This window comes from Eimeria maxima, genomic scaffold (assembly GCF_000499605.1).
Source record: "Eimeria maxima Weybridge genomic scaffold, Emw_scaff85, whole genome shotgun sequence".
In the NCBI taxonomy this organism is placed as follows: domain Eukaryota; phylum Apicomplexa; class Conoidasida; order Eucoccidiorida; family Eimeriidae; genus Eimeria; species Eimeria maxima.
This window is the reverse complement of record NW_013564002.1, coordinates 46,490-64,315: the sequence shown is the minus strand read 5'-3', so window position 1 is coordinate 64,315 and position 17,826 is coordinate 46,490. Positions and strand designations below refer to the sequence as shown.

Here is a 17,826-nt window from a genome sequence, read left to right as displayed (position 1 = left end):
ATATATATATATATATATATATATATATATATATATATAGCACTGGGAACTACTGATTGCCCTGTCTTCTTGCTTTAGGAAGCCAAAAATATCAGACGCATGAAACTAACAAAAGGAACTAGAGGATTAGCGTTATTTAGCTCTTCCAGAGGAAACAGCAAGGCAATTAGGGAAATGCTATGGAGACCACCCAATGTGATTAGATGTGGTGGGGCCGAACGAAGTGGACACTCCAACTCCACCTCTGCATTAATTCGGTGCTTAGCCAAGCTTCTAACACGCACGAGTTGCAAACGTGAATTAAACGGGCTGAGGTTTGAACCAGATGTGTAAAGCCCACAGGGGTGTAACCCGCCTGTCTATTTACTGCCATAGTCTTTCGGGCTACACTTCTCCATTGCACCGAGGACGCAGCCATCGATACTTGGAAGCAAAGTGCTGCTTCATCGAAAAGTGGGGGTCGTTCTCAGCTTGATACAGTACTTTAATACTGTAACCGTTCATCTGGAGGATCCTCCCCAGAACACGAGGAGGCTCCTCCGCAGGAGGCTCGTCTGCAGAGAACTGGTCCACCAGAAGACGAAGCGGAAATGCTTGCACCGCTTCGTGTTGGCCTTCTACAAATCGTAGTTTGGGGTCTTTGATTAACCTACCACCACAGGGAAAGTAGAAGTGGGCACGGTTGACAAAAGTATTCTCAATTCGCTACATGAGAATACGTGCTAAATAAGAAAGACCTTCCAGAGAAAACGGTTCCTCGCTCGACACCTGGTTCATCGCATTATAAGCACTCGGAGTGCGCCTGAGCTGCTACATGAGAATACGATAGTCCACGCAAGCAAAGACATGCGTGTTTCCATTCAAAAGTTGCTTTCTTAGGGTCTAAGATCTGCGGGGGTTTGTGGCCTGTGCAGCCCTAGAGTGGGCCCAGATACAGTAAAGACACAGGCCGTTTAGGTGTGGCTGCTGTTGCTCATGTAGACGTGCACAACAAAGGAACTCTGAAAAACGAGGTTATGCAGTTGCTTTCCACCCATACGATTACGTTTCGGAGGATTCGCATGCCCTGCTTAACACAAAGGCATCGTCCAGCCAAAAAAGTTGTCCTTTTGTTGGGTAGGGCCATTTGGACTGCATTATGTTGACAGGGACAATGTTTTGGGTTGCTGTGCAGGTCCACATTCCCTATGAAAACGCCGCAGAATGAGCAAGGTCGTCCCTTTACATTAGTTCTGGGAATCCTAAAAGCATTTCTTTGATATCAAGTCATGCAGATTGAAGCCAAAAACAACTGGCCAAAGGAACAACTGGAGGAGGCACATGCTCGTGGGCATACGAGCGCCCAATGAAAACAAAAAGCGTGCAGTGCATTAGAATAGCTAGGAAATCGAAGAAGCAAGTGGAGTTTTGAGGATGGAAACTAAAACTGAATTCTCGAACGTCGTTTTTGCACCTAATCTGCAACGCAGCGGGGAAGATCTCACGTGTAAACACGCACAGGCTAGCTTTCAGTGTTACCACGTGTGACCTCGTGTTGGCAGTTACTTTGTCATTTAGAGAAACACTAACAGCTCTACGAGGTGTCCGGTGCTAATTATTCTCCCGTCGTGGTATGCAGGGTTCACAGTTGTTATAGTTACATCAATGACGCCGACAACAGGCTTCCTTCATAGTTCTTGGTTGTCCCCCATCGGTGGACTGCCTCACCATGCCTTGCGAGCATACTGATTTTGCTCGTCGGCTACAATTTATGACATTTTTCTCATTGTGTTGGGATTCTTGAGTTAACCAGTATACCTCAAACTAGGCAAACGGAACAGAACATAGTACGCGGCCAGTGGCTGTGGCAGTTGGTGGGTTAGGAGCAGCGAAATGAGTGCAGATAATAGCGTGCTCGCATCCTCTCCACCTGCATTAAGAATTACGACTTTTCTAGCTATCTGATTCCCCTCCCTCTGTGCATCCCTACCGCATTTGGTGGCCATGGCGTGCGTTGCCTGGCGAAGAGGGGTAAGGGCAGAAACATGGTTTCTCTGAAATTGGTACCGCGTAAACGTATTTGGCTGCACGCTGTTAACAGAAGGCCCAGGAAGTATTGAACAATCATCTACAACGTTAGCACATCCGCCTAACGGCGGGTTTGAGCATGCCTCCATGCGCACAGTGCCGCCCTCCTACATGACTTGCCGCAAGGCGCATTGCAATTCAACACACTAACCCTAAGCCCGGCGTGCCCAGGACAAATAATGAGTGAAGTGTAGGCCAGCGGCATTTGGGAAACAGTCACTTCTCGGCTTTTATGTTCTTCTGCGGCGGGAGCAGGTCCTCTTTTAAGATTGTCCCCCGTACGTACAATGGGGGAGGCGCTGCGACGTTACACTCGGCGAGCTGAATTGAGATGTATACAAAGCAGCACGAACTGTCCATGAAGAGACTAAAACAGTTCAGGATCCCTGGGTGAAGACCTAAGACCAGCGCATGAAGCGCAGGAAATACCAACAGGCGACAGGGGGAGTGTGACTCTGCCAGGTTCGTTTTAAGCAATTTAATTGTTTCATTTGGTTTAACGCAGTGCGAGTTGTTGGTGGTTGAGGTGTGTGGAGTGGCGAATCGCGGGGACAACAAAGAGCTGAGGCGAGCAGTCAACGGCCACCCGCACCCTAGCAGAGAGGAGCTACTTCGGCCTGGGTGGCCAACTCCGGTGTTAAGCATTTGAATTAATGATTAGAATTAAAACTGAGCACCAGAAATTAGCTCAGGTGTAAAGACAGCTGGCAGCAGCCATAGCAGCTGCGAGCGTCCTTCGGCCCACTCGCCCGTAGCCATGACCCCAAAGGGTAGGTCTTCTCTGTCTCTGCATTGTGTCTCTTGTTCCTCGTTTCTGAGTCTGATTCCCATAACATTCTTCATCGGCTTCAGAGTTTAGAGGGAACGGCCTAGGGCTTAGACCCGTGTGTCTGCCCCAGGTGTACGTACTGCAGACCCCGACGGTGGGGGCCACAACCCTCCAGTTCTTTGAAGTGTGGCTACAACAAACAACTATATTATTTCTCTGTGTACATTCGAGGGGTAGTTTAGGGTTTAGGGTTTAGGGCTTGGATTTCGGCCCCTCGACTGGCCCGCCACCCAAGAGCTCGCGCTGACCACAAGACTGCTGGGGTTTAGGGTTTAGAGTCGGCGCTCACTGTGGAATACACTAATGTCTGCTGCCTCCTACACATCAGGACATTCAACATCTCCTGCTGTCTTAGACGGTATCTCCAGGACCCTGGGGCCCCAGGGCTGGGGCCCCCCCACCAGGCCCCTGCCCTGCTGAAGCAGCAGCATCTGCTGGTGCAGCAGTGGCAGCAGGTTTGTTAGCAGCAGCAGGCGGTAAGGAGGCCGAAGTAACGAGTGCAGCGACGGCGACAACGGCCACAGGGGCAGCCGCCGCAACAGCAGCATCTGCGGCAGCAAAGGCAGCAGCATTCACCGTCGTAGCATTTCTCTATACAGCAGAGCTCTTCTTTTTTTTTCGTGGAGGTGCCGTCAGCTGTGCTCGCCCGTCTAATGGAGTGGGCGAGCCCATTTCTCCCACGTTGAAGACCCTAAACCCTAAATTGTAGCAGCAACAGGGGTCTAGGGTCATGAAAGCAAGCTGCCGGGCTTCTCCTGCTGCAGCAGTTGCTGCTGAGTCTGCTGCTACTGAGGCATCACCAGCAGGAGCAGCAGCAGTGCACAGCCCTGCCCATCCTCCAGGTATTCAGTCTGCAGCGCTTCCTCCTCCCCGTCGAAGCAGTGGCAACAACAGCAACAGCAACACAAGCAGCAACAGCAGCAACGGCACCAACATCAACAGCAGCCCCTCCATTAGGGCAGCCAGCGCTGCTCCGGCCAGCAAGTCCCCGCCGTTTAGGGCGGGGCAATCAAGGACAGCAACAGGAGCAGCAGCAGTGACAGGCGGACAAACGCTGCAGCAGCGCTGCAGTAGCAGACTTCATGGGCTATCCCCTCTTCCAGTCGCTTTCAACTCCACAACCCGCAGCAGCAGCAGCAGCAGTTGCTGCACTGGCGATCTTCAAGGAGCACAGCAGCAATCGGACCTTCATGCGATAGACGTTGACGCTGCCACTGATACTCCCGCAGCAGCAACAGCAGCAGCAACGGCAGCAAAGAGTTCTTCAGGGAGCCTTGCGGGATATGCGCAGGAGGAGGAGATGATGACGGACAACACTGTCAGCCTGCAAAGCGACTCTGCAGCGCCAGCAGATGCAGCAGCAGATGCAACAGCAGATGCAGCAACAGATGCAGCAGCAGATGCAACTGAAGGCGACCTTGAAACAGAAGAGGCAGGCGAGGAGACAGGAGACAGCGATGCAGAGGCAGCAAACACTGCAGCAGCAGAGCAGCAGCAGCGCAGACAGTCGAGCAGGCAGCGTCGAGTTACTTCCGCGCCTAGCGGTAGCGTCCGCAGCAGCAGGGTCTCTTCTGCCCGCAGCGCACCAGCAGCAACAGCAGCAGCAGGTGCTGCTGCTGCAGCCACTGCAGCACCGAAGGGCGAGGGAGGTACAGTGGAAGCTGGTGAAGCAGGATGCAGCTGGGGAGACACTCCATCTTCAAAGGGCAACGCGGACCTTGTAGCGCTTAACGATGCAGACAAAGGTGTCTTTGCTGCTGCTGCTGCTTTATTTGCTGCTGCACTTGCTGTTTGTGTTGTAGTTGCATTGCGCTTGCTGCTGGTGTCGGTGGTGCCACTGGATTTGCTGCTGCTACGATTTACCTGCTGCCTCTGTTGCTGCTGCTGACTCTGCTGGTCCCGTTCTTGTCATTGCTGCTGCTTCTGTGTGAGCCTGCGGTCTTGGGTGCCGTTTCCGTTGCTTTTGCGATGGCGGCTGCTGCATGTGCTGCTGCTGCTGTTGCTGTTAACGCTGCTGCTGCTGCAGAGAAGCACCCCGAGTGGTACGAGGGGCCTGTTGGGCCCTGCGAGGCGACCCATCGTTGCTTGTGTTGGTGGCGATTTCGACCAACAGGGAAACATCAGCCTGGGTTGGTCATTGAAGACCTCGAGTCCGAGGTGGAGGCGAGTAAGTGAAGTTTGAAACCCTAAACCCTAAACCCTAAACTCTAGTCGCTAAACCCTAGAGGTGAAACTGTTGGCATGCACAGATGCTGAGGAAGCCGGCAGCTGGCGGGCTTGTTTTATCTCCTGAAGGTAGACTGGGTTAGGAAATCTGTAGTGTCGCTGCTGCCGTTAAGGATTTAGGGTTGAGGGTCTAGGGTCAAGGGTTTAGGGTTTGGTGTTGTGGTGATAGAGCGGATGACGCCTGCTGTGCGCGATACTCTGCTGGATGGAATAGCGGGGAGGGGACACCCTGGCAGATCGAGTGCCTTAAAGAATTGCGGCGGCAAGACTGGGATAGTGGTGGTGATGAGCTTAGAGGATTTAAAGTATTCTCTATGCAATTGGGCTAGCACAAAGCCCATGGTGTGTCTCCTTACGATATAGAGACTGTCTCCTTTTCCTTCCAGCTGTCTCCTATTTCATTCTCTTTATCTGTAACTTTAACTCGGGTGTCTTGGCAGTCCTTGTCTTTCTTCTCCATATGTCTGCTGTTGCTTAGCGCTTGCAGCGTGTATTCTGTCTCCTTTGTTCGTCGCTCCCCCTGCTGTCTCCTCTTTTGCCCCTTTATCCTCTTTGTCACCTAGCTGTCTGTCTCCCCTTCTACTTGTCTGTCTCCGGCTGCATGTGTCTCTTTTTGCCCGCCTCCAGCTTGTGTCTCTCGAGGATCGCCATGAATGGTCTCAGGTGTCTTTGCATAGGCCGTTGCCTTGCACAGGGTAGGGTTTAAGACAAAGAAGATAAGGGTTTAGGGTTTAGGGTTTAGGTTTGCGTTCAGCCATTCCCCGCCGGGAGTCAGCAGGCACGCCTCGAGAAGATAGCGGGATATTCCTTAAAAGCCCTTAATGCATTGGCGAGAGCAAAAAAAATTCTTCAGCTCAGGCAAAAGTACAAAGGTAAGCCCTCGCGCATGCATGCAAACAATATAGCTGGTGTTGGATTTGCTGCTCCGTGCTGCTGCTGCTGCTGCTGTTGCTGCAACAGGAGACAGGCAGATGTGTGCTGTGTGCATGAGTACAGACATGAAGCATGGCTGTCCTGCTGCACTGGAGAATCAGTTGTTGGATACATTGGCGAGGGAGCAGATTAAGCCAACTCATGACATCGTAAAGCATCTTTTCTCTGTAGGTTACTCTCTGCTTGTATCTCCTTCTCTTCCGTGTGTCTCCTTTTCTTCCTTTTGTCTCTTTTCTCCTCCCTCTCTCTCCTTCGCTATACGGAGAGCAAAGCAAATGCCTCCTAACCTTCTTGTACTTGTTCTCATCTTTTCCTCCGTTTGCCGTCCTCCTGTGTCCACGTTAGCTATTGCCACCTCTGCTGCTGCTGCTGTCTCTTCTTTTTCAGGTGTCGGCGGACACGATTATTCAAAGTTACACTACAATGCCCCCAGGCAAGATTCGGTTCAGGGTTTAAGGTTTAGGGTTTAGTGTTTGGTGCGGCTGGTACATTAGGGAGTTGGGGTTTAGGGTTTAGTGTGTAGGGATTGGGGTTTGTGTTGTTGGCGCAGGGTGGGACTGGGATGCGTATCAGAGGGAGCAAGAGGAAGCTGCTCAGCGGAAGCGTTCTCGGGAAGAAGCAGCAGCTGCAGCAGCTGCTGCAGCAGCTGCAGCAACGGGCAGTCGCAAGCGTCGCGCAGCAGCAGGGGTGGCCCTGCTTGCTGCGGCAGCACGGAGGGATGACGAGGAGGATTGTGGTGGTTTGGAGTTGGCTCCTCAAACCCCCACCAAACCCTCAGCAGGAAAACACGGTGTAGATTACTTCTATAGGGGAGGCCGTAGGGTTGTCTTAGCGCGCACTCCTCCTCTTGTAAAGCAGAGGAGAGGGGAGCTGCTGTCTGCTACATTGGGTCTTAGCCCGCTTGACGATCCTCTCATGGCTGCTGCAGTCGGGCTGCTTCCGGAACAGCAGCAGCAGCAGCAGCTGTGGCCGGCTGTCGCGCCGGGAGCACAGCAGCAGCAGGATCAGGAGGCACTGTTGCAGCAGCGACGGGAGCAGCAGCGGCTAAGCGGGCTGTTGAATGGCTTCTCTGGCCAATGGCTCTCTATGATGAGGTCTCTAGTTGTTACCCGAGGGCAGCTGCTGCGGCTGTTGCTGCCTGTCCCTTTGGATTTGCTGCACAATCCAACAAATCTCTTCGCGCCGCTCCCGCCACTGTTGTCTCCTGTGCTCCTCATGGAGGTGGCAGTCCGGCACCAGAACCCTGCTGCTGCTGCACACCTGCTGACAACAAATCTGCTGCTGCACCGCCTTGCAGACACCGTGGCTATCCGCGCCTTAGACCCAGCACAGAAGCGCCTAGCCTTAGAAGAAGAACCTCAAAAGGAGACAGCGCGACCCTTCAAAGGAGACAGCAGACAATCTCAACAACGCACCCCACATGGAAAGTCTACTCCACGTAACCAAAACACCGGTAGGCATTTACTCCTCTTATTGTGGTCACCACTCTGCTGCTGCTGCTCTTGCTGCTGCTGTCGGTTTGCTGTTGTTTGTGCTGCTGCTGCTGTAGTTTGCGTTGTTATTACTCCCTTTGCTGCTGTTGCTCCAGCCACGGCTTGTCCTGTACATTGGGTCTTTTTGTTCGGATTGTTTTGCTGCAGGGGGGAGCAGCTGCTCCGTGAGGTTTGAGATGGGGTATTCTGTTTGTCTTTGTCTGGGTCTCCTCTATGGCCGCATGAATCTAAACCAGCTGCCTCTTTATACTGCTGCTGCTACTAAATCGCAGCAGAAGCAGCAGAAACGAAAACGACAGCGCTTCTGCTGCGCTCCGTGGATAGGGCTGATGACGGGGGAACAAGTGGCTGCGCGCAGGAGGCAGGCCAAAATGCAGCAGCAACAGCAGCAGAAACAGGAGCCGCATGATTCGTCTGGTTCTGCTGTCTCCAAAAACGGACCTGCTGCTTCTGCTGCATCAACCAACGACAGCAACCCACCGCTGCAGTGCGGCGGCCAGGGAGGCAGTTGTTCTGTTGGTTCTGCTTCTGCTGTGGGTCCCGCCGCTGCCGCTACTGCTGTCCAGGGCCCGTTGGGTAGCGAGTCGCTGCCCACTGGTGTATCCTGCAGCAACGACGGCTGCAGCAGCAGCAACAGTGATTCTACTGCAGCAGCAGCAGCTCCGGCTGCTTCCGGTGAATCGAATACTGGAACGGGTGCCGTGTGCCCCAACGGCACCTCCGTAGCCCCACCTGCAGCAGCAGCAGCAGCAGCAGGAACAGAAGGAGAGGGTGATATTGACTGGGAACCTCCTTGGCCATCGGCTGCGGGTATAGAGCCATCCGTGCCTTTGAATTTGTGTCTCCTAACGATTCATTGCAGCTGCGATGATGAGGATTTCCTTCTTCGCGTATCCCTCGACAAGGTGTGCTGCTATTGCTGCTGCTGCTACAACTACTAGCACTCCTTGTATATATATGTTTGTATATATATGCATATATCTGTGTGCATGTACATATATATACATATGTGTATATGTATACACATGTATTATATATACGTGCTGCTGCATTGCCGTTGTTGCTGCTGCTGCGCAGGTGAGCGACCAACCACCTTCCTTGTCGGAGTTGGAGCGATGTTACACAACGCACGGGGAACGTTTTTCTTTGTCTGCATTAGATCGCCGTCTTTCTAATTTAGGGGAAATAGAGACACAAAGTCGTGTGCTGCTGTCTCTGGTGGAGACAGCACACAGCTGTGTTGCCGCCCGTGTGGCAGCAGAAAAGGAAATAATTAAAAAAGGAGGAAAACATCTAATACTCGCAAGAGTCCCCACCCGCAATATACCCGACACGACCCATGGCTGCGGTGCCAACTGCACCAGCAGCTGCTGCAGCAGCTGCTGCAGCAACAAAAGCTGCAGCAATAGCAACTGCAGCAACAGCAGAACCAACAATGCCGCCAACAGCACCGCACCACCAGGGGCGACCACTTCGAAGAAACGTCTTCCTGCAGGAGACGAACTCTTGCAGCTGCCGCAGCAGCAGCACCAGAGCCTTTCTGAGGACCGCGCCTTCCCTGAGGAACCTGTTGCTGTCAACAACAACGGCAGCAGCAACAGCAACAGCAGCAGCAGCAACACGGAGGAGGTTGTGGTAGATCGGAGCGAACTGCGATTTGATTGGCAGTTGCGGGGAGTTGCTGCTCGCTTGGAGGCAGAGAAGGTGCATGGGAGAGACAGTGCAGCAGAGGCGCAAGGCACACAGGGGGGAAGTGTTGCTGGTGATGCTGCTGCTGCTGTCTCCTTGTCACAGAGCTACTCTGCCCTCTTTGTGCTACTCGAGTCCATCAGCAGCCATATCCTGCGGGCTAAGTCGGCGCATCTTAGCTGCCATCTCCGCTGTCTAGAAAGAGACGCCCTAAACACCAAGAATCAGCTGCTGCAGCTGCAGCAAAAGCGACAGCAACAGCAAGAACAGCAACACGACAAACAGAAGCCGACACAGGGAGCAGGGGATAGAGAAGAAGATCAGGCACGAGCAACGCAGCTCTTGCAGCAGAATGCAACACAAGAAGAGCTGCAGCAGCAGGCAACACGACAAATGGAGCTGCTGCAGCAAGGGAAAGCACTGGTCAACATGTACGCAGCAGAGCAGCGGCAGCAGCAGCAACTTTTGAATCACTGGAAGTCTGTCTTTAACGTTCTCGTGCATCTTCCCCCAGGAACGCCCCCCAATCCCCACATCCGCAATGGCAGGAGGCTGCAGCGACTCTTCTAGCAGCAACACACCTGCTGCTCCTGCTGCAGCAGCTGCTGCAGCAACGGCTGCAGCAACTCCTGTGGCCTCGCAGGTTCCCCTATGCCTGGCATTAGCCAGGTGCAGCTATAGGGCCGTCTGTAGTTTCCGTGCTTGCTTTGTGCAAACTTAAAGGGAGTTGCATAGGGGTAGAACCTATATAGAAGGCCCTTTAGGTTTAGATCTTTGTGGGGTGTGGTGGCCTCAACATGCTGACCCTTCGGATGTACATGCAGACACCCGAAAGGGAACAGACGACCGAGCGCTCTGATGTTGGCGTGACACGAGTTGGGATCGGTCGATCCCAGCCCTCGCCAGCAGCTGGCGAGAGGTGCTAGAGGGAGCTGTGAGGAACTTATTGTTTATGTCTTTATTCTGGCTGTCTTGGCCTCTTTACGAGGCGGTGTTATTTTGTTCAGCCGCAACTTGCCGCTCCTACACCGATACACCGCTTTCCCACAGCAGTCCTATCCCCCTACAGGCTGGGTAGGGCTAATATCAATTTACCTTCTGCAGCTATATGCAGCCGCCGCAGGCAGCAGCAGGCGTCAGCACAAACACCCAGCAATAGCCACCAGTAAAGAGGAGAAGAAAAAGCAGAAGCAATCGGCAAAGGCAACAGAAACCGCGAGAAACGGCAGAAACAGTAGGAGGAAGCTGCCGCTGCTTGGATTGCTGCGAAGCGCCTTACTGCGAACACCGCCTCCTCGTTGTTGGCAATTGACGTTGTTTAGCTGAAGTTGACTGCTTCTTCTGCCCTTTCCAATCCCTTTTGTCTTCTAATTATTTGGCTACTAGTTCCAACAATTGCTGTATTAAAAGGGTTAAAGCTAACCTGTACAACTGCTAGGCCCTTCTTCCGATCTGGGTGTTGCCTTGCGCTAGTTGGAGGATTAATGTGACGACTCTAGTGTTGTTTACTGTTAAACTTGCTCGTTTTTAGTGTTAAATTCCCTTTTAAGTGTCCACTTGTTTACTTATACCTCTTTAGTGTTTGTTCTTAGGAGGTGACTCGGGGAAACTGCACACGGCAGCTTGTTTGCTGACTCCGCCTTTGTATACTTGAAATTGGGGGAAACAGAGTCCTTTTTTATTTAACATCAAGAAAAAAATTAAATACAATCTAATAAACATTCTTTTTCAAGTATTTAACCCTTATTAACCCTCCTTCAAACTCCTCCGCTGTTTACGCGAGACGACCACGCAGTGGTTAGGGTGGCGGCACTGTAAGGCCGCTGTATATTTCTTGCTGCTGCTCTCTTATCCATCTTCTCTAAATACTTTTTTATTTATTTAACTCAATATTTAAACACCAATTCCCCTCTCCCGGTTGCAGTTTAACCACTAATGAAGATGCAGCAGCACCTTCACACTCAGCGCACACCAGGGGCCCCCCTACCGTCGCAGCCTACAGGGGAGCCTCCGCCTCCTGAGGGCCCCGTCCTTACATCTTGTCTCCGCGACGCCATTCTACAGGTCCTTATGGGGCCTCAAGGTCACCAGCTGCTCTCAGGGGCCTCCTTGGGGCCTCCTGTGGGGGCCTGCCCCGCTGCAGGGGCCCCCGTCGGGGCCCCTGTTGACGCAACTGCAACTATAGGGCCCCCCACAGGGACCCTTAACCCCCCCCATGAAGCCGCTCACTGCTCTGCAGCAGGGGTACCTCTTGGAACTTGTGCTGGGGGCCCCATGGGAACCCCGTCGCGGGGTGTTGGGGGCCCCTGCTCGGGATCTGTAGAAGTGCAGGACCAAGGAACTACGGGTAATAGCAACCATAAGAATACGGAGCAAGTTTTGTATTGTGTAGTTGTTTGCTGCTGCTGCATGTTTGTTTGCTGCTGCACGGTAGCAGGAGCACACTAGAGTTGTAGAGGTAACAAGACAGAAGGAATAAGCGTACACTTGCATGCAGTGCATGCGGTGGGCATACACTGCGAATAATAGAAGGAAAAAGAAGGGAAGAAACATATTTTAGTTTCTTACATAAAGGAGAAACAAATAGACAAACAGGGGCATCAACAGACACTGCATGCAAGCAACAATAAGCAGCAAGTAGCTGCAGCGCGCAGCACAAGAAAAGAGCAGCAAAAGAAGAGCGAGAGACAGGAAGGGAAAAACATAAATACAATACCTGAGGACAGAAAGATAGACAAAAAAGGAAAGAAAGAAAGAATGGATAAAGTTAATTAACATAAGAGAGAAGAGAATACTTTTTTCCTCCTTCTTTCCCTCTGCACATGAAGAAAGAAAAGAATACCTTTTTCCTCCTCCTTTTCTCTTGTCTATAGAGAAAAAAGAGAGAATAATCTTTTTCTTCCTTTTCTTCCTCTGTATATTAAGAAAGAAATAAGAAATAATACTCTTTTCTTCCTTCTTTCCTTGTGCATACTGCAGGTATATATGCTTCGCATGCACCTGCTGCAGCAAGAGCAGCAGCAGCAGCAGAACAAGAGGCGCTGCTGTTTAGCCGTCTTCGTGAGAAGGAGGCGAGCTCCCTATACACCCTAAATGTCTCTAAAATGCATGCAAATAGTTGAGGTGTCTGTACACCTCACGAATTAAAGGGGAAAATATATTATATAATATATATTATTATAATATATATTATATAGTAATAGAGTAGAAAAGAAGGAAAAATATTCCTTAATTATAATAAAAAAAATCCTCCTCCTCCTCCTCTTCCTGTGTGCATGCAGGTTGAGTGTACAAATGCTCGTTTGCTGCTGCAGCAGCAGCAAGCAGCAACAAGAGAAGCGCAGCAAAAATACAAAGAACATAGAGAGAGAGCAGCAGTCAGTAAATCTTCTTCTTTCCTATTTATGCAGATAATCCTTGGTGCAGCAAATAGATAAAACATAATTATTATACTCTTGCTGTTGCTGCTGCTGTTGCTGCTGCTGTTGCTGTTGCTGCTGCTGCTGCTGCTGCTGCAGACTCTCGCTCACCGTGTTGTACACGACCTTAAAGAACGCCGCCTTATGTCTAATCAGCTAGCAGAGGTTTGTTTATTCATAAACCCTAATTAGGGTTGTATAAACCCTCGTTATAAATATTGTCTTATAAACCCTAATTATATAATTGTCTTATAAACCCTAGCTATATTATTGTCTTATAAACCCTCGTTAATTGTCGTCTTGTAAACCCTAGCGTTAATCGCATTGGAACAGCTAATGGACTCATGGCCAGGGTTTAGGGTTTAGGGTTTAGGGTTTAGGGTTTGTTCTGCATGTTAGATGGAACAAAAGCTGTTAGAGGAAAGAGAATCATCAAGAAGACTTGAAGCAGACAAAAAGAACCTGGCAGGTCCCCACTGTTGCTGCTTCTGCTGCTGCTGGTGCTGCTGCTGCTGCTGCTGCTGCAGCACGAGCAAGAGCAGGATGAGGAGCAGCAGATCCCTAGGACAGTGGTTTTGCTGTAGACAGTTTGTTGCTGTATGCATGCTGTTGCTGCTGCTCTCCTTGGTGATGGTGCTGCTCTTGTGCTATTGCTGCTGCTCCCGTTGCTGCTGCTGCTGTTGCTGCTGCTGCTGTTCAGACACGAACAATTGGTCGCCTCAGGGGGAAGTTGGAGGAGACTTACAAAGAGTTAGATATGATTAGATCGCAGGTGCTGCTGCTGCTGCTGCTGCAGCTGTTGCTGCTGCTGCTGCTGCTAACATTCAGCACTAAGAGAGACTCTTGCTGCTAGTATTTACACCGCATGCAGCAGCACTGTCTTACAGCAGCAACAGCAGCAGCAGCAGCAGCAGCAGCAGCAGCAGCAGCAGCAGCTCCCCATGGGTTGCAAGTATGATTTATTGAAATATGTTAATTCTTCTAAGGAGAATATAGTTATATTTATTTATATTTATTTATTTATTTATATTTATTTTAATTAATTAATTTATGTATTTATATTTATTTATTTATATTTATTTATTTATATTTATTTATTTATTTATAGGTTATTTTTTTTATTTATTAGGCTGCAGAACTAAGCAATGAAAGAGAGAGAGCAGAGCAACAAACAGAAATCTTTAGGCATAATATTAAAGGAATGGGTACGTTACCTCTTCTCTCTCTCTTGCTGCTGCTGCTGCTGCTGCTGCTGCTGCTCCTACTCCCGCTGCTCCTGTTGCTGCTGCTGCTGCTGCTGATATCTGTAGAAGGGCTACTTATTTTGCTGCGCAGGCGACTTGCAGCGAAACCTCACAGAGGAATTGGCGGAGGTAAATGCAGCCATAGAAGGAGGCAGCTGCCCGTGCAGCAGCAGCACGAGCAGCAGCAGCAGCAACAACAACAACAACAGCAGCAACAACAGCAGCAGCAGAAGCATACAGAACTACTACCCTAATGGTGCACTGTTCACGATAACTGGCTTTGTATGACAAGTGCAGGCACTGACAAACACTGCAACAGTTCTAGGGTTTAGGGTTTAGGGTTTAGGGTTTAGGGTTTTGTGGCAGGCTCGAGAGAGAGTAAGTGCAGTTAAGAAAGAATTTAAACAAAAAGTTGGCGAATTACAAAAAGAGCACGAGGAATGGAGGCATATTATAGAGAATCATCAGCAACATATCAAGGTAATAAACTGCTGCTGCTGCTGCTGCTGCTGCTGCTGCTGCTGTTGCTGCTGCTGTTGCTGTACCTGCTTCTGCTGATGCTATTGCTGTGCTCCTTCTCTTTCTGTTGTTGCTGCACATCCTCTTGCTCCTCTATGGGGCAAAACGGGTTGGTTTAGGGTTTAGGGTTTAGCAATTAGTGTTTAGGGTTTAGGGTTTAGGGTTTACTATTGCTGTTGTGTTTGTATTTATGGATATAGGAGTGGCAAGATAAGTACGATGAGTCTCAGGCACAAGTGCGGTGAATGCTGCTTCTGCTGCTGCTCCTTCTGTTGCCCCTGCTGCTGCTGCTGCTGCTGTTGTTGCTGCTGCTCCTTCTGTTGTTGTTGTTGTTGCTGCTGCTGCTGCTGCACTCGTTATCTCCAAAGAAGACGGGGTTTTGCTGTTTGGTAGGTGGAGGCGGAGAAGGCAGCCATGGAGACACTCAGGCAAGTCCGCACACCTTTGCAGCAGCAGCAGCAGCAGCAACAGCAGCAGCAGCAGCAGTCCTCATCAATACTGTTTATGCTGCTGCGGTCTTAAGGGAATAAAGCCCTAAGAAGACACAAATGTGCTGCCAACATCAAACCCTAAACCCTAAACCCTAAACCCTAAACCCTAGCAATAGTGTCTGCTTCCTTCAGGGGACAGTATGACCAGCTGCAAATATTCGCTAATGATTTGGCTGCGGAAAAAGAAGAGACGCATGCGTCCGCAAAACCCTAAACCCTAAACCCTAAACCCTAAACCCTAGCAGCCGAGCTCACCAAGCCTTAACCCCCAAACCCTAGCAGCAGAAGAAAATGTTTAAGACAGGAACAGGAGAACAGACTGTCTGCTGTCCCTTCTACAGCATATTAAAAAGTTAACCTTTAGGGCTTTAAGGGTTTAGGGTTTAGGGTTTAGGGTTTAGGGTTTGTCCTGTGGCATTGCAGACAACTGCGGCAACAAATGCAACTTAACGAGCAGCTGCAGGCTGACCTTAGTGAGTAATTGTTAGCAGCACAGACACTTAATTGCATGCATGCATGCATGCATGCATGCTCCTTTGGGGCTTTTTCTGCTGCTGCGCTGCAGCTGAACTCACCGAGAAGCTGCTGCTGCAGGAGCAGAAGAGGAAGCAGCAGCAACACAAATGGAGGCGTGACCACATCTCAGCAGTAGACCAGTACTCTAAACCCTAAACCCTAAACCCTAAACCCTAATGCATTGAGTGCATTTGTTTTACGATAAGCACTACAGGAAACAGAAGAATATATTAATGGTGTTTTGCTGCTGCTGCTGCTGCTGCTGCCTGTTTCTTCTTTGTTTGTTTTTCTTTATGGTGTCTGTCTCCTGCTGCTCTTTATCTGTCTCCTTATTGTCTCCTTACTGTCTCCTTTTTGTCTCCTTATTGTCTCCTTTTTGTCTCCTTAATTTGCTGCTGCCTCTGCTGCAGGAAGCGAGAGGCAAGAGAGTTCGCCTTGCGCTTCGTTGAAGCAGCAGTGCAGGTAACCCTTAATTGCTTGCCTGCTGCTGCTGCTGCTGCTGCTGTTGCTGCTGTTGCTGTTGCTGTTGCTGCTGTTGCTGCTGCTGCTGTTGCTGTATCTCCTCCCCTTTCCTCCACAGCGGCAGCTTCCGAGCAAAACAATCACGGAGAGAAGACAACTTGCTGCTGCTGCTGCTGCTGCTGCTGCATTCGCGTTGCAAACCAGACACAGCAGCAACAGCAGTGGCAGCAGCAGCAGCAGCAGCAGCAAATTGTATAAATTATTATTATGCAGGCGGATGTAGAGTCTTGTTTATCTGAGGAAATGTTAGAGGAGACACCGCATGCACATTCTATTAAATCTAACCCTCTTAATACTATCGCCAGAGGGTATGCTGCTGCTGCTGTTGCTGCTGCTGCTGCTGCTGCTGCTGGTGATAGTGGTAGTGGTAGTGGTGGTGGTGGTACTGGTGCTGGTGGTGCTGGTTCTGCTGCTGCTGCTGTTGCACCTGCTGTGCTGCTGTTATGGCTGTTGCTGCTGCGCCTCTCCTCTGTTGCTGTTGCTGCTCTTTTGGTGCTGCTGCTGCCGCTGCTGCTGCTCCTGCTGCAGCTGTTATCCGACGCATGCATGCGTTGTGCATGCAGTTCCTGGACTCGCAACGATTAAAGAAATAATAGGGTTTATTTATTTTTCCTTTATTGAGGTGTACATGCAGCTAGTAGCAGCAAGAGGGGACAGCATCTTTCTCTTGTGTATGCAGTGTACATACACCCCAACAGTATATATAGAGAAGCTGCTGCTGCTGCTGCTGCTGCTGCTGCTTCTACTGCTACTGCTGCTTCTGCTGCTGCTGCTATATTTAAAGGCTGTCTATATCTATTTGTTTTCCCTCTGGCGGATCATTTAGGGTTTAGGGTTTAGGGTTTAGGGTTTAGCGTTTACAGCTGACTGGCCGCACAGACCCTTCTGTCTCTTAGTGTCTCCTTATTTATATAAATTGTCTCCTTATTATTATTTATTTTCTTTTGTTGCCTCCTTTTGTTCCTTTTTGCTGTCTCCTTTTAATTAATAATAAATAAATAAATAAATAAATAAATAAATAAATAAATTTATTATTATTAATTGTTTTCTTTTTTTCTTGTCTCCTTAGCAAATAAACAAAAAAAGGAGACAAAATATAAACAAATAACATATAAATAATTAATTACTTTTATTTTCTTTTTTATTTCTTTCTTCCCTTCTCTCCATACCTATAACTAATAATAACTAATAATTAATAATAATAATAATAATAATAATAATAATAATAATAATAATAATAATAATAATAATAATAATAATAATAAGAACTAATAATAATAATATATAATAATAAGAAGAACAATAATAATTATATAAAAACCCTTATTTGCTTTCTTTCTATAAAGTAGAAAATATAATTTGAACCCTACTAAACCCTAAACCCTAAACCCTAAACCCTAAACCCTAAACCCTTGTAAGTCACTAGTGGATCTCTAACTCTCCTCATTGTTCTATAATGTCTTAATTAAATTAGTGTATTTATTTATTAATGTAAATAAACAAAAAAGCAAACAGCAGCAGCAGCAGCAACAACAACAACAGCAGCAAATGCATGCATTATTGCATGCAGTTTATGCTGTTTGTGTGTATACACTGCAGCACAAACCCTAGGGAGGGAAGAAGGAGAGAAGAACGAGGGCTTGTCTTATGATTAATAATATTAATAAAGAATTAATTTAACTAAAAATAAATAATAATAAATAAATTAATAGCAATAAGTTTATAAATAATGCCTTATGCAGTTGAGGTGTACAGACACCGCAATAAGGCGAGCACATGCATACATATACATACATGCACACTGTGTATACTGCATGCATTAATTGATGAATTAAAAGTAAATATATTTTAATTATTAATTAATTAATTAATTAATTA

The 17,826-nt window shown here is 49.0% G+C and overlaps 3 protein-coding genes across 3 annotated transcripts; all 3 read left to right on the top strand.

The window, feature by feature from the left end:
- Nucleotides 1-3,626: 3,626 nt before the first annotated feature.
- Nucleotides 3,627-9,807, top strand: EMWEY_00011980 (AT hook motif-containing protein, putative; the record flags this gene model as incomplete). Its single annotated transcript, XM_013479041.1, has 7 exons — nt 3,627-4,560; nt 4,923-5,063; nt 5,292-5,464; nt 5,877-5,994; nt 6,606-7,508; nt 7,696-8,453; nt 8,626-9,807. 7 exons carry the CDS (start codon nt 3,627-3,629, stop codon nt 9,805-9,807), a joined length of 4,209 nt encoding a protein of 1,402 aa, XP_013334495.1.
- A 1,371-nt stretch (nt 9,808-11,178) lies between these two features.
- Nucleotides 11,179-13,102, top strand: EMWEY_00011970 (hypothetical protein, conserved; the record flags this gene model as incomplete). The annotated part of the gene is made up of 2 exons (XM_013479040.1): nt 11,179-11,584; nt 13,056-13,102. The coding sequence occupies 2 exons, from the start codon at nt 11,179-11,181 to the stop codon at nt 13,100-13,102; spliced, it is 453 nt and encodes a 150-aa protein (XP_013334494.1).
- A 755-nt stretch (nt 13,103-13,857) lies between these two features.
- Nucleotides 13,858-15,391, top strand: EMWEY_00011960 (hypothetical protein; the record flags this gene model as incomplete). Its single annotated transcript, XM_013479039.1, has 5 exons — nt 13,858-13,861; nt 13,992-14,029; nt 14,267-14,380; nt 14,620-14,660; nt 15,334-15,391. The coding sequence occupies 5 exons, from the start codon at nt 13,858-13,860 to the stop codon at nt 15,389-15,391; spliced, it is 255 nt and encodes an 84-aa protein (XP_013334493.1).
- Between the last annotated feature and the right edge of the window lie 2,435 nt (nt 15,392-17,826).